The 16,187-nt window shown below is 40.2% G+C and overlaps 2 protein-coding genes across 4 annotated transcripts in view; one reads left to right on the forward strand and one right to left on the reverse strand.

The window, feature by feature from the left end:
* Window positions 1-3,207: 3,207 nt before the first annotated feature.
* c9h1orf53 (chromosome 9 C1orf53 homolog) lies at window positions 3,208-8,120 on the reverse strand. Its single transcript, XM_044361575.1, has 3 exons — window positions 7,406-8,120; window positions 5,006-5,107; window positions 3,208-3,611 (listed from the first exon to the last, which is right to left on the reverse strand). The coding sequence occupies exons 1-3, from the start codon at window positions 7,682-7,684 to the stop codon at window positions 3,540-3,542; spliced, it is 453 nt and encodes a 150-aa protein (XP_044217510.1). The 5' UTR covers window positions 7,685-8,120; the 3' UTR covers window positions 3,208-3,539.
* A 3,615-nt stretch (window positions 8,121-11,735) lies between these two features.
* The window catches only part of dennd1b (DENN/MADD domain containing 1B), a 108,499-nt gene continuing 104,047 nt past the window's right edge, over window positions 11,736-16,187 (forward strand). Inside the window, exons 1-2 of one of the 3 annotated variants that reach the window (XM_044361525.1) lie at window positions 11,736-12,159; window positions 12,783-12,847. In XM_044361525.1, coding sequence (XP_044217460.1) covers window positions 12,143-12,159; window positions 12,783-12,847 — 82 coding nt within the window. In that variant the 5' untranslated portion in view covers window positions 11,736-12,142. Of the gene's footprint in view, window positions 12,160-12,538; window positions 12,635-12,782; window positions 12,848-16,187 lie in introns of those variants that run through there. The other 2 variants (XM_044361527.1, XM_044361526.1) reach the window with 2 other exon arrangements.

Here is a 16,187-nt window from a genome sequence, read left to right on the forward strand (position 1 = left end):
CACCTCCACACACACCCCCCTGCATCTCCTCTGGGGACAGAGTATCCTCCTGGGGAATGGTGCACGTATTAGTCCATATCTGGCCACACTAGAAAGGACATGGAAACATAATAGATGGATGTTCTTTATCGCTATAATATAACCTTCGGGGGCAAAGCAGCTTTTCTGGGTAGACACACTGGTTTGGGTGATGCTTGCATATGGTCTTGTCAAACAAGCTACTTCTTTCTACTTCAACCATTCATTTAAAGACCGAATCAGAAGGAAATGTAGTGTGACATATTTTAGAGGTTACACTTTAAAGGCAATAAAAAAAGAGCCATTACATCACTTGTCTTGTAAATGTAGACAAGAAATCACAGATATGACTGCACCAATAAATAAACAGGCCAAAGTGCTTCTTGGACTCTTAGGTGTCGGTGACTGCCCCTGACTCTCGTTTTATCAGGGCTCATCTGGCGGCCGTGACTTGGCCTGGCATGAGCCTGACCACCAGTTGCGGTCTGAGGGAGAAACTGCTCCTCTGTGCTATTTGCAGCCCTGTCTGTCCAAAGGAATCTGGTGCGCTGACTGTCACTCAGTGGCCATGTGTGTTTTTTATCACTAATTCTACCACAGGGATCTGGTTGTCCATATGACCACTGCGGAGGCTGCTGCCCCGAGGCAAGCTGACATTTTCTGTGTACAACGACCAGACGTTGATGTAGGGGCTGCTCAAATGCTGCTTGAATATCAAGACACATGTGCACGCGTCAAAACACGTGCACGTGCGCACACAAACGTACAAAGCAGTGCCCGGCCAATTGCTGGGACTGATGTTCCTTTCAGCCATCATAAGGCTGACACTCAAGTTTTTTTTTTTTTCCCCCCGCCAACCCTGTGTCAGTTTCTGGCTGGTCTGGCCAGCAATGATGGAGACACTGTAACTGACTGTGGTTGGGGCCATTGGCCGCAGGGCTGCTGTGCCTGTTTGAGATAGAAGGGAGGGAGGGGGGGGGGGGGATTGAAGGAGGAGGGGGCTGCTTGGCCTGTCAACTGGTTGTGACTACAGCCTGTCTGGTCACAGTTCCAAACTGGACAGCTCTCTTTTTCTCTGCGGCTAGTGCCATCGTCCTGTAGAAAGGCACACGATATGTAGCTGCCACTCTGCTCCAGCACAGCATATGCTTCAGCTGAAGGTCAGAGATGTTCAGTCCAAAATGCCTGAAATAAACACCTCACATGTCTAGTTGGCTGTTGTAACTTGGGAGCACATCTGCACTGAGGGGATACCACTGTCTGTGCTTATGTGTGTGTGTGTGTCTGTGTGTGTGTACAGGTGTGTATATTTGCCTGTATATTGAGAAATAAAACTTTACAAAAATCCAAAAAAAAAAAAAAAAAAAAAAAAAAAAAAGGGGTGGGGGGGTTTGGTGGTTGCATAATCCAGCCAACATCAACAACACAAATTTATTCATGAATGAGGCAGGTTAAGGTCTTCCTGGGTAATAAAATGTATGCTATAAACTTGTCAAATACATTAAATTAGGTATAATTAATTAAAGGCTAGGTAGGCCTGTTATTTAAAAACACCTCAGAGCAGCAAGTAAGAAAGAAATGGATGATCATATTCTTTTTAGTTGAATGCTCTAACATTGTGGAAATAATCAGTCATTAGGGGGGGTGATTAAAGAAAATGCACCAAGACAAAACTCAACGTTTTTAAATTTAAATATGATGATTGACCAGTCTGGTTGTAGAGGGAGAAGATGATTTTCAAAGCTTTCTGCAAGTAAGTTTCTCCATAAATCTGTCGAAGGGATTGTTGTGCTGTTTGTGTCTCACTCACCAACTGCTAGGCTAGAACATGATGAAAAAAAAAAAAAAAAAAAAAAAAACATTTCAAACTGTGCCATCACTGGATTGGGTAGACGTGGAGGGATGAGGCAGACATGAAAGTTGGCCTATTTCATGGTCAGGCTGCGGGACCGCCGAGGCCCCTGAATGGCAACGCATCTACTTTAATGTGACAGACAAGTCCCTAGGCAAAACCCGCAGAGCCGCGGCAGGCAAGCGGGCCCAGGTACTTGATGAGTGTGACACCTTCACCGTCCCGCTGTAGAAATGTTGCTGCCGCACGCTCCGCTGCCTCAGTTTAGAATAACACCAAATAAATTCGCCTCTCATCCCGCCTGACGACGCGTCCCCAAGAACCTGTCCTCCCCAGCACTGTTGGGATCATGAATCTCCTTGTAGCCGCTCACAGGGCTTTGCTCCGATCACTAAGCACTTGCCTTTGGGACCCACCTGCCGTGGAAAACTGTGGCCGCGCCAGTAGGCGGCAGCGACAGAATTCCGCGGCAGACACATCCTCTCATCCCGACGCTGTTTGCCCAATCAGGCGGAGACAGGCGAGTGTGTGTGGCAGGTTCAGAGCCAGCGCCTGAAGGCATCGCGCTGCCTGCCCACATGCACTCACAAATCAAGTCGCGCATCTTTCCTCAACATCTCTAGCACGCACAGGTAGCTGCAGTATGAGCGCTTGACCTTACGTTGTACTATACTGTGGGCTACAAAGTGCGCTGTGTAGTGCAACCTTTATTCTATATTGGCCTATTAGAAGCCACAGGGTGTTCTGATGCTGCTTATGCATGTGTGCTTCTATGCATGCTCTTGAACATGAGCTGATCTATTGCAGGGCTGGGATAAGAGGGCCCAGGAGTTCATTAGGCTGCAGCTCAGGAGAGCAGCCGCAGGGTGCTGTGCTGTAGCCAAGTGTTGCCAGGAGGCTGAGCTGTGAGTCCGGTGGGGAGGGCTGCTGTTGATGTCCATGGCATGTTTGTTAACAGCCTGATTCCATCAAGTGGTGTAAAAGCAGCACAAGTGTGAGGGCCAACCCTTGGCCCCTGCCTATTTTTAACAACACAGTAGCCTATTTCAGTCAAAGGTAGACAGTTTAGTCGAGCACTTGTGGAGTGTAAATTATGCTAATATTCATGCAGTCGTACATTTGGGAGAAAGAAAAATAAGAAGAGATGCAAAGCAAAAGAGCACAAGATTCCATCTGAATATCTGCAGTTACTTTTGCTTATATGCCCTTTATCTTGAGGGCGAAGATCTAAAATGCACTTTCAGTCTTCATCTCTACACTCCCACAACCCTTGTAAATGCATCAGAACAGAGCAGAATACCACAAAACATTAAATACTCATAAAGAAAGATGAAAAATGAAGCTCAAGGCATTTCATTGGACATTCAAGAGAAAATATCTGAAAAATATAACACAACAAAAATGCGATAAAAGACTATTTTACATGAGTTTCTAGTGAACAAATCCTTTCTCCTCCTTCCCTGTCTTGTGAGAATGGAAAAAAAAAACCTAAGAATTGTAATTCATAGGAGGTAGGTATTGCACAGACACTACCCATATTTCATCATTTAGTACACTGATAAAAAATGACTCTCAAAGTAGTCCAAATAACGACAGGCAGAAGACAAGCAACATGTGGTGGGCTCCATTCTAAACAGTATCTTGCCTATTACCTTTTGGCCTGTTAGGCTTATACATAAAATAGAGAATTAAAGTGTTTCTTCATCGCAGGGTCCTTCACGTTGACTTGGCCATATGGACACTGGAGGAGAGAATGAAATAATTAAATGTTGTCGAACGGCTTCATGTGGAGTAGACTTTAAGTCACACAGAGAACAAGACGTGGACATGTGCAAAGAACAACACACCACAGAGGAAAGGATGGGATGAGACAGGACAGAAGAGAAGACGAGGCTGGATGGGATGAAACACAACAGGGACCAAAGAGACCAGAACAAGACACACTGGGACAGTGAGGAGACCAGGGCCCTGTTAACTAAGTATTTTGAGGCTAAGGTGATCATGAAAACCATCCTGTATCTATATCTAAGTACTTCCTTTTACAGCCTGTTTACAAAAACAGTTGTAACTAAAGACGTAAAAACTATTGAGTGTTTCCTGTCAACTTGTAGTTAAATGCTGCATCTAGAAAAGTGCAAACACCTGTGGAAGTAACTACGAATTATCTGTTTCATTCAAAATCTTTTTTTGTTTAGCCAATATCATAACCAGTAATGCTCTCTGTGAATAAAAGTGGTGCTTGGTTCCACGCAGGCTCGACCTAACAACACAAACAATAAACAAACTATTTGAGCCTTTTATATGTTAAACTGGTGATATCTGAAAAAGTGAAACCACAAGAGGAAAAAAAAAAAAAAAAAAGATTTTCTTCAATAAAATGTTGATTTGCTTCAAACACGGTGTGCAGCCTTTGTCACTATACTCCTCTTCTTGATCATGTAAGGGTGTCATTGCAAAGAAAGCAATGATGTAAAGCATAGTCATCGACTGGAATTAATCAGCAATGTGGTATTATACTTTAATTTACCATTATTTGGAGTGTGCCCTCTCACTAAACAAGATGGATTTTTGCCTATACTTCTTCCAATATCACATTGGCCATCATGTCTGGGCATTATTTGGCCAAAAGAACACCTTTCTTGATTTTTTGTTTTCAGTTACCATACTTTCTACTTTTAATTTGTCTATTGTGTTGTATTTTGCTAACAGAGTTCTCATACAGGAAGGTTAATCTAATGACAGAATGACAACATCTGCATTCATACCGCTCCCATTCAGGAATTTCTTAATTTATGCTTAAGGGCAATGCAAAGTAAAATGATTCAAAATATATACAATTCGTCTTTTGTTCTTGTATTTTTGTTGTGTTGTACTTGAATGAATCTTTTTCAGCAACAACATTCAGCTGATGTTAAAATGCTCTTCACAGCCATGCGCACACACTTGTTCTTAATGAGCATCTGTAGGAACATTGTTAACGTCCAAGTGAAATTATTACTGGAAAACAGGGCCCAGAGCGGAAAAGAAAAGAACAGGGTGGGACAGGACAGAATAGAGCTGAACTAAAACTAAACAGCAGAAGGAGTGAAGTAGAGGAACACACATCATGGCAACAACAGAAAACAAAGAGCTCACGTGTCTGCATGCGCTGCCACAGCATTTCCCTCTCTGAAGGTGGGCATACTCTGTGAACACCTTGTACCCACTGGAAGGGTCGACATACATCTGCTTCTTCGCCTGAACATAATGAAGATATTATTATTTAATTAGTACGACATACAAACATGTATGCTGCTGTGTGACCCCTGCATGCATAACCATGTACAGAAGATATACATTACACACTCAAATACAAAAGGCACAATAGTGAATATGATCATATAAAATGAGACAGATTGCTTTGGGTCAAGGAGAAGAGAGAAAAGATGACCTCCATGCATAGAAACAGATGTAAGACAGTCTATGTCTTATGATATTACTAATTAATTAGTGCTGTCCTTTTGTTTGCAATTCAGTAGGTGATAATCTGCAATGTTTATTATTATTGTTATGGTAGCTCCATAATAAGTTTGCTTTTATTCAATTCAGCTTTCCAGGATGCTTAAAAAATATTATGAACACAATCATCCTTTCTTTGTAACCAACCATTCATAGACACACAACCACCTTCTGCAAGTGAAGAACACTGAACTCCTCTGCCATCCCTTAGGAAGTTAGAAAATGTCATCTCTCAGTCTGTTTCAAACTGAGAGCCCACTAGTTGGTGAGCTTTGACAGGCCACAAAGGGAAAAAGGCCCCAGGCCTCTTGGTGACACGGCCTGTCATTTCACATGGCATTGCAGTGCCACATAGTGAAGTTGGCATAGCTGGGCCCCCTCTGTATTGTGCTTTTCCCACCCAGGCCCTACCACTCTCCTCAGGTCGCGGCCAACTTGCCTCAACTTCATCCACACTCAGAAGCACAATATTTACAACAGATAAGCCTAAAGGCATGCAGATGACACCTATTCACTACTGTCACCACCACGCAGCTCACTGGCTCTGTTTGATGGAAGAGCAACTACGATTTGGTGAATATGATGGATCTGACAAAGAAAATTATCATCATTACATATACTCATATGACATGTAGGTAGGTACGCTTGTGGTAAAATTATTACAAAAGTGTTAAAAAAAAGCTAGAATCTTCTTACAATATCAAGTGAATTGAATAATAACACATATTTACTTACTTGTGTAAATTCAGGTTTAGATTTGGCAGAATTTTGCATAATATATGACTAATCTACCCACAATTTCTTTGTGCTGAAAATAATATATTTATATTATATCTTGTAATACATAATATAGCAAAGAAGGTAAGAATGAAAAGACTGAAGCAAAAATAAACCTTTATAGTCACTTTTAGTAACAAAAATGACAGTAAATTTTAATTTTGCCATGGACCCATGGGGAACCCTGCCCTGGGGACAAGTGGGCTCTAGAGATGCACCACAGCTGGCATATCATCATACTATACTGGATATAAGCTTAAATAAACAAAAGTCTTATTGCTCCAGTTTTATTTGTATTGATGATATTTGGTTTATTATGGAATTGATATATGGGTTTGTTGTTTCATGTCACTTACTAGAAACTATAAATATGGTGGTATTCTTTAAAATAACTTAATTATGTCATATTAGTTTGAAAAGCTTCACCTGCACTGAGACACACAACATGCATATCAGGGAGCACTGGTGGTAAATATGGTTGAGAAAATACTGACTTTTGGTACAAGCTCTGGAAAATTGTCAAACAGATATCACATATTTTGAATTTGCAAACAGATTCAGGTTGTGTAGATTAAAAGACCTGTACTGTATTTTCACTGTAGCTTTTTTTCATAGAATTTTTTTTTTCTAGGATGTACTAAGCAAAGTGAGCAATACTTGATTCTCTGTAATCTATTAACTAATGACAGAATGCATCTGTATCATTTTATTCACTTGATTTTAGTTTAGGAAATAACTTTATACATTTTCTCAAGTACCTAATAATAGTATTGAGGTACATGTATTTTGCCTGATTATTCCATTTTGTGTTTCTTCATTCTCCCCTGCATTTCAGAAAAAGTTGCACTTTTCTACTGCTATTATGACAACTATAATCACTTTGCAGATACAGACTTTACATACAAAACATATAATTATCTTGTAAAATATAGCCTGTCTAAAGGTATACAAAGGCAGGTGAATTAGCACCAAACTGACTTACATTGCAGTGCTGCTTACATGTTAATGCAGTGATAATATTGCAATAAGATCATATATATATATATACACAGTATATAACAATAAATAACTCTCATAATGAGTACTTTTGATACTTTTGAAGCATTTTGTAAAAATGTAAAGTAGAAGTTTTACTGGCCATATTTTACATTGTACTTTTGCTTTTTTCACTCAAATGAAGAATATTAATGCTTCCTCCTCTACAGTTATGCAATTCATTTCATTACATCGATTTGAAGTCTTTCAGATGATGCATCTTACCTCACAAGCCTCTCTATGGACCCTGTGGATGGCCATCTCTTCCTCCGTAAACTTTCTTGCAGCAGGGTCGTTTTCATCTCCTCTGCTGCTGACGTCACTGAGGTGAGCTTCACCCCTGTCCTCACTGATCTGTGACATACTGTCACCTTTGACTCGCTTATTCGAGCCGTCTTCTGAGAAGTCCGGTGTTGACATTGTTACAAGTGTTTTTTGAAACTGAACACGAAGAAGAATCAGTCTGCAGACAAATGCTTTACTCGGGTAATGTTGGTAAAGCATGTTGTGTGTGAGAGGTTTAAAAGTTGCTACTTAAGAGAGAACTTTTACATTGTTTCTCGTCTTGCAGTTGTGCGCAAAAAAAGATGCAAGACTCTAGGTAAATAGACCATCTCTGCATGAAACACAGTGACGACAGATTACATTATCCTGTGAGTTACTATCAAAGATTGTCTATTTTGCATGTTTACTTTCTGCCTCCTCCTCTCCTGCACAGAAATGTCCTTTACTTCCTCCTCTGCGTCGTCACATTGGTGACATGTGACCATCACGTAACACGGATCCACAGCTTCACACAGCGCCTCTGCTGTTTCAAAGCAGCTACTAAAAGACATGAGGATAACTGAATAACTGCACTTTACTGAGGAAAAAAACGCTAAAACAAAGGAGAAATCTTAACACATACAGTATATAAACACCGATTTTTTAGATGTTAAAGTCACAAAAGTGATACAGAGGTAAATAAAGTGTTCAGCACAAAGCAAACTGCCAATAGAGACAAAAGATTTCTTCTTAAATGAAATGTTGCACACGTTTGATACCAATTAAAGGGTTAGTTCACCCAAATTTTGAAGCGGTCTATTTCCTCACTTACCCCCAGTAGTATCTAGCCGTGCAGATAGTGTTGTCTTTATTTGTTTTGAAAAGTCCATATCTGAGATGTCATTGGAATTTCATTTGTGGTGCTCAGAGCACTGATAAATAGCATTTAAAATACATTCTTTCAATAAAACAGAGTCCCTACTAATCCACAGAGCTCAGTATGAACAGTTTTAATTAGAACTACTCTCTACTAAGGAAATTGTTACCATGAAAACTTCTGTCTGTGACTCTTTGACTTGATGTATCTAACATTTTGTGAACCATAAGATCTATTAGTGTTTATATAGGTGGTAATCCATGCAGACAGATCTTTACTATCCCTATAAATGTCTAGCTTGGCTATCCTTGACCAGAATGGATTGCAAACAAAGACACCTTCCCCATAATATTAAAGTAAAATGGTGACTTGGACTAAGCACTGCAAGGTTGATGAGTGGACATTAATGAGTCCTTTCAAGGTTATCCACCGCTGTAAGCCACCTCTGATGATGTGTCTCCTCCAGAATTATGGGTAATGAAACCTGACAAGTGTCTTTTGACTGACATTGTGGGGTCAATTTACCCTCAGACAAGTTACATATCACTGTGAAAAAAAAATTAATGTATGCACGCTCACTATGGGGAACACTGCAGAAAAGTATATGATGTATATCTTTTATTAACGTGGTTCTTCTCTATAAAAATCATTTTTCTTCTTTTCTTTTCCACATTTTTGCAGCCCAAGTGTTTATCTTATGCTGCATAACAACTTGATAAATGTAAGATAATACAGATGCTTCACAAATTTAAAAGGCAATAGACTGTAAACCAAGACTTTGTGTTGAGGCTGCATTTAGGCCAGACAGCATTTTTACAACATGAAAAAACACAGGGAACCCTTGTTGTATATTTTCTTGTAAGAGACATTTCAATTCAGCAAGATAAATCATGTGCAACTAAGCTTAGTCAAATGTTTCAAACCATTCTAAAATATATTTACAAGGCCTCAGAAGGACAATGGAGCACTGTATTGTCCCTTTTTTCAGTGTTAGCTTCTCTTAAATGATCATAATCTGGAACTGTTAACTGTTCACAGTTCCTTGAAATGTGAAACCTCTCTGGTTCCCAGTAGCCAAGACTAATAGCTTTATGTATGTGTCTCTTTGTATGTGTATGTACGTGTGTGTGTGTGTGTGTGTGTGTGTGTGTGTGTGTGTGCGTGTGTGTGTGTGTGTCATATTGTTTTTTTAAGTTAAGGCAGCAGCCCTGCCATTATCATTTCATACGGCCGCCTGAAACAGCATGCCCCAGTCTACTGCCACTTAATTACCTTCCAGTCAGCCTGAAGAAATCTGGCTCTGATCCAGACAGACTCTCTGGAGAGGAGAGAGAAGTACATCTAAGCCATTGGTTTCAATTTACCATGGGACAAATATTGCTTAAACATGAGATTCAATGCAAACATTAAAAGGGAAAGTCCACCCTAATACAGAATATACATTGCGTTGTATTCGACATCTATACAGAGATATAAATCTCCACCAAGATGGAAATCAGAGCATCAAAACATTAATTGATTATACCACCAGGTGTTACTTTAGGGAGTTGGTCCACTGACATATTAGTGACTGACGCTGTGGGCTCATAGAGGTTAACAGCTGTGAATCAGAACATGTGCCCATGAAAACAAGGAACTGTCCAACTGAAATTAAAATGCTGAGCTGTATAATGTTATAGAATAGAATATATTTTATCTTAGGGTGTATTTTCCCTTTAAGAGGCCAGTGACTCAGCTAAATCATGAGCAATTAGTTTAATGTAGAGTCCTGAAGTAGATTATAATAGTCATACACAGTCGGCTAACTCTATATGTGGTTTGTATGACACACAGTTTTCCTAATTTAAAAGCTTATGTAACTGAGTTATGTACCGCAACTTCAGCATTTATTTCTTACATGGACTGAAGTCTAACATGGTTACTGTGAGGAGCATATACACATGACACATTGTAATTCTGCAGGGGAAAGTCAAGTCTTCAGTCTTCACCGGTCTTCTTCAGTTATAGTAATGAGGGAGGGGCAAGTGTGACTCTTTCATTTTACCCACCTAGATTAAATTGTTGACCTTCCAGTTAAAACCCGCTTCTTTAACCTTTAGCCTTCCACTGCCCCAGTTGGAGATTAAGTGCTTCACCCGAGTGCAATTTATGTGTAGCTGAGAAATGTGACAGCATCAATATTCCAGAGTCCAATTGATAAAGGAATTTGAACCAATCACTCTCTTGTGAATGTGTGAGCCTTATTTTTGTGTGTAACCCCAGTTTGATAAACTCTGAGCATGGCTGGATTAACTTGTTGAAGGCAAAAATTTGCTGTTTGGTCCACAAATCTATCTACTATGTTCCCTGTCATCTTTGTTTTAGGAATATGATTCACATGAGTACAATGTAACATTGAAATAACAGAAGTCTTATATTAGTTTTGGACAGGACCCTGCATTAACACACCTCACTTGATGTTGTACTTAATGGTAACGGATTTGTAACTGTGAACCTGGGTGCTTGGGTACTTGGGTGCCTGAGACCCCAAGGCAGATGCTTGCTTTACCTGGCTAGTAATCCAGCCCTGGATGTGAGGAAGATTTCAGCAATATTGTTGTGCTGAACATTATATGAAATTGTCACATATACTTCTTATTGTCACTCACTGTACTGTAGGAAATAACTGTGAACTTAAAGCTGCTCTAATCAATATTTTCTTATTGATCAATTAACTATGTATCATGCAAAAAGGGGTCACTTGTAGTGACAATTAGAGAATTATTACCTGACTCTGCAGTTTCCCTCAGCTCTATGGAGCGTTTTAGTGTCTTTCAGCTCACTGTTTTCATGTTTTCACCAAACAACAGACAAAGTTAGCTACAAGTTGGTGAATATGTGGGGCATTTAGCCGCTAAAGAGGCAAAATAAGGCTAAAAGGAGACAGAATATTGGCCAGAAACATGACTAAAAATGAATGCTTATGTTGATCAGTGTCTCCTGGGTGTGTAAATAAGAGAGAGGAAAATAAGCAACTGTTTGCTATGTAAACTTTAGGCTATAAGGTGATAGTATACCATGTTACAGGTCTACAGGTTGTCCCGCAGCACCCAAGTGGCTAATAAATCAATTATTGCAGGTTAAACTACTTCTCATTTTGCTTCTTGGAAGCCTTTAGGCCAGTGGTTCTCAAAGTGTGGTCTGGGGACCCCCAGGGGTGCTCAGAAAAATGGGGAATATTTTCATTTTAATGGATAGAAGTTAGCCCAATGAGAGAATGCATAAGAATGACTAATCAGTTCATAGGTTTCACACTCTTCACTCTTATCTGCCCACCTGATAGTCCCAGGACCCCACTTTGGGAATCCATGCTGTAGGCTACCGCTGGCATAATTATTGAATAAATACGGAAGTCTCACGGGAAAACACGTTTTTATCAAAAGTAGAAATCACATGCATCAGGTCTGCTGTGTGCGTCAGGCTTGTTACTCATCCAAAGTGGAAGAAAAGATGCTCGCAGGCAGAACCAGCAGCAGCAGCAGCAGCAAGGTGCTCATCTGACGCGCTGACGTCACCAAATCTTTGACAGCACTTCCTGGAGTGGTGTTTGTTGTGGGAAATAACCACCGTGGTGCTGAATTGGGATTCAGGCCACATTAACGACGCAAGGACGGCACAGAAAACTACACTATCCCACCTCCAAGCATGTGGCCGCGGCAGCTTTCGACCGGTGTCAGATAAGCCAGAAGAAGTGACGGTGGAGACTGAGGAGCGGAAGGACGAGGTGGAAATATTCTCGGACAGCCGACAGCACGGAGCTGTCGCGATGTGGTAGCTAAACCATGGACAGCAGAATAAAGTAAGACCTCTTTGAGTTTTCTGTTTTTCCACTATTGTCGGCTTCGTGATATAGAAATGTCGAGCTAACGGCTGACGCGCGGTAACGTTGCCGTTAACGTCCAATGTGAAATACGAAGGAATGTTTGGCGTAATGTGAGCCAATCTCCAGCAGTGGATTTAACAGCCAGGCCAGCTGGCTCGACAGCATTTGGGTCAGTCTGTTGCTCTGTCTACTAGCTGACCACCAATTAGCAGCTCTGTTAGCCAACCAGACAACATTAAATCGGTTACTTGTGGACGCGACACCGAGCGACCAGCCTCTGCGCCCCAAGTTTGTCCAGATATGTAGTCAGAAATAAGAAAACTTGCATTCAGACTACAGCACTATCAGCTGTAGCTAAGCTGGTGTTAATGACACTATCGAGTTGTGACACTGTGATTCTTGTGAAGTGGGGCAAGTGACTACAGGTCCACTTAATGATTACACTACTCAGGTACACGTAATGGAATTTGACACATTTATGATGTGAACCAATGCTGAACGCACACTTGTTGCCAGTGATTCTGTGTAAAAAAACAAAACAAAAAAAACAACAGATGCCTCCTCTTTCTCTTTGCTTAACGGTGTTTTATTCTTTTCAGGGAGAAACCAGAAAGAACATTTGATTTGGTTGTACAGGTGGCATGTCCAGCATCTGAAAATGAGGGTAGGTGATGTAATTATTGACATTAATAATTTACTGTCACTGTAACCTTTGACCTGTCTGTCTTTCTCTACTTGGTGTAAACATGTAAAACACAAACGTTTCAAAATCTATGAATAGCACGAGGAATTACAGAGCTGGAGCTGCAACAATTATCTAATTATTTGATCTACAGAAAACAGCAACAATGTATTAATCACTTAGGTCATATTGTAAACCAAAAATGCCAAATATACAGTCAAATATCAGGAGTTGCTGCTATCCTTGGTTTTATATTACTGCAAATCTGGGTTTTGGACTGTGGGTCAGACAAAATAAGCAACTTAAAGATGTTAACTTTGATGGGCATTCTTCCACTTTTTTCTGACATTTCATAGATTAAATGATTAATTGATTTGTCTATGAGATAAATGACAGATCAATAATTAATAGTGAAAATAACCTCAGCTCTAGCATCTACTGTCTGTTGAGTAGGATGTAAATGTGTGTTTTGTATCTCGTGGATGCCTTGTGTTTGCTGAGATGTTTGTAGTGTAATTATAGTAATTGTAAGACCGTACAGTCAAGATGTCATGTAACATTGGAAGCAGTGTTTACCAAAAGAACTTGCACGGTATTTTAAGTCAGACAATAAGCGTCACTTAACTGCTCTGCATGACTGAGTCCAGTCTCGCACAGTAAGAGCAATCATTATGTCTGTAGTGTTGTTATATGCGCTCTGCGGTTTACTTTGTTAAGAAACCGAGGGCAAGAGAAGGTCAGCGCTAAGGTCAGCACTGAGGTCAGCTGTAAAAATCGCAATGTCAGAGATGTTAGTTGCTTTAATATCTTTATTAGTATCATGCATTCTTCATTAATTTGACTGATATTGACAGTATGAACTATTCTGTTACAGAGCCTGACCATAAGTTAACCAATGCAGGCATTTCCCATTTAACTGTGACCCCACAAAGATTGCTTTAGAAAGATCACGCTTGGGTCAGCAAGCTGCATTAACTGTTCTGCTGTTTGCAGTGGTCAAACATTCCAGCAGTTGCGGCCTGGACAAAAAGTGTTCAGACTAGCCCGGGAAATGACTGTGGCCACTGAAGAACAACACTTTATTCTACCTTTTTATGAATATTGGAAATTAAGTAAGCTATATTTCACATCAATATCCAGTGTCACCTATAAGTCAAATATCATGTAAAAACATTTTCACTACATATTACACCAGCTGTCTTATTTTGCCCGCTCAGTTTTGACGTTAAGGAGGTGTTATGTAGACGGTTCACTTGTGCAGCTGCTGAGCTGACCAGAGTAGACTGAAAGTTGTCCTTGGATGTAGTTCTGATATTGGATTTTAAACTAAACTCATAAACCACCGGCCTGTGCTGTAATAACTGACTTCCCCCATCTATGATTCAGGGTCAGACTCATATCCGGACTCTTGCTCCCCGGAGCACGGCTACAGAGCAATGTTTGCACACCCCCCGGGTCAAATGGAACATATGCATTCTGCTCACTCATTTGACCAAAAGGGCTCTCTCTCTCTCTGCTATGTGCTCAACCTTGATTGGCTATAAGACTGTCCCTGATGAGGAAGTTGTCATGATGTAGATATGTACTTTCTGCCAGCAGGGGCTTATGGTTGTGGTATATTGTCTTTTTAAAAGAGCGTTTCAGATAACCATATGAGGAATGAATCACTTCTCTCTGAATCTGATCGGTTTCCCTTTCTTTGACTTGACTTTACCTGAACTCTGTGTGTGATGAAATGTGTCTTGAATGCAAAAACCTGTGCTGCAAGAGCTTTTATCATTGTACTAGGCTGGAATAGATGATATTGTGTAGTTATTATAAATCTAAAACATGCGTTAAACCCTAAATTTAACCTGTCTCATAGCTGCATTAGTCTCAATTTTGTGGAGCTTAAGTTTGTCATGAGCTGAAGTGGTTAAAGCTATGAGTCATAACAGACAGGCTTTGACCATGATATGAAACCTCTACAGTCACTCACCGCAAAGTAGAACTGTTTCTCCTGCAGTTTAACATTAGGTACTCTGCCAGAAAGCACCACTTCACATTTACACATTATCTTCCTACTATCTCACATAGGCAAACAAACAACAGTGCAGTCATGACAGACTATAATTAAATTGTCATAGCAACATGGTGTATATTTGAGCATTTGGAGAGCTGGAGGAAGGTTTCAGCTTGCTCATATTTCTCATATCTCCTCCTTACGGTTAAGGGAATACAAGTTTAATCTTTTTAGCTTTTGTGTGCTCTCTCTGCCATGCATATCAATCCAGTTTATGGTGTCACGCTTTAAAGCCACTGATACAGTACCCTCATTGAGCGACTGGAAAGCTCGTCGTGTGCTCAATTTTGCTGATGCCGCATCACTGTTGCCACTCTCACCACATCCTGAAACTAGATCCATGTGCAATAGCATGACATGATACCAGTGTAATGTAGAGGGTAGCTCCCTTTGCTAATAGCAAATATGAAACTGCAGAGTTTAAAAAAAATGTCGTACGATTGTCAGACAAGAAAAGCTCAGCCTTTTCTAGATGGTCAATACGCCCCGTCCTGCTACTTCCTGTGTTAACTGGGTTTCACACCTTCTGTAGTAAGCACAGTGAGTTCAGGTGACACCCACATGTTTGCAGAGTCAGACAGGCCTGCAATATGCCTGTTTTTTATTAAGCTGCTTCACAGTGACCTTTTAGAACTAATGATCTCAGAATAGATTGCTCACTCATTATAAAGTTAACATTTTGGCACGGAAACTATGCAAGGTTTAAGGTCACAACTCAGTATTTCTTTAAGTGACAGGTTGTCAAAAGCCTGTGAGTGAGTGCTGAATGAAGTCATTAATAGACATTTTATTAATTGTTAACTAATTAGATAGTAGTTGGTTTGACCAAAAATACAAAGTCCTCCTAAAGGTAATTGTTCAAGCTGAATTTCTATAATGTTGGGATAAGTGTGATATCTATATGATGATCAGAGTCTGTGATGTGGGCATGGTGTGAGAACAAGAATATCATGGTGAAAGGTTTTGTTTACCTTCCTCATTTACCAAACCTTCCTTTGCAATATTGCAAAGCTGATCAAAGAAATGACTTGTCAAGAAATGGAGAAGACTTTGCTTTAAGTACGCAGTGTGTTTAGTCTACCTTATCTAGTCAATCTATTTCATGCCCTCCAAAACCACCTGGAAGTTATGCAGACATATTTTGTTTAAACCGGACATGTCATACTTTTTGTGGTTATTTCTATACTGTTATGTCGGATGTCTATTCTAAACATAGTCAGAGGTCCAAAACCTGAGGTGAACATATATAAAAAATGCTCC

This window comes from Thunnus albacares, chromosome 9 (genome assembly GCF_914725855.1).
Source record: "Thunnus albacares chromosome 9, fThuAlb1.1, whole genome shotgun sequence".
Lineage (NCBI taxonomy): Eukaryota > Metazoa > Chordata > Actinopteri > Scombriformes > Scombridae > Thunnus > Thunnus albacares.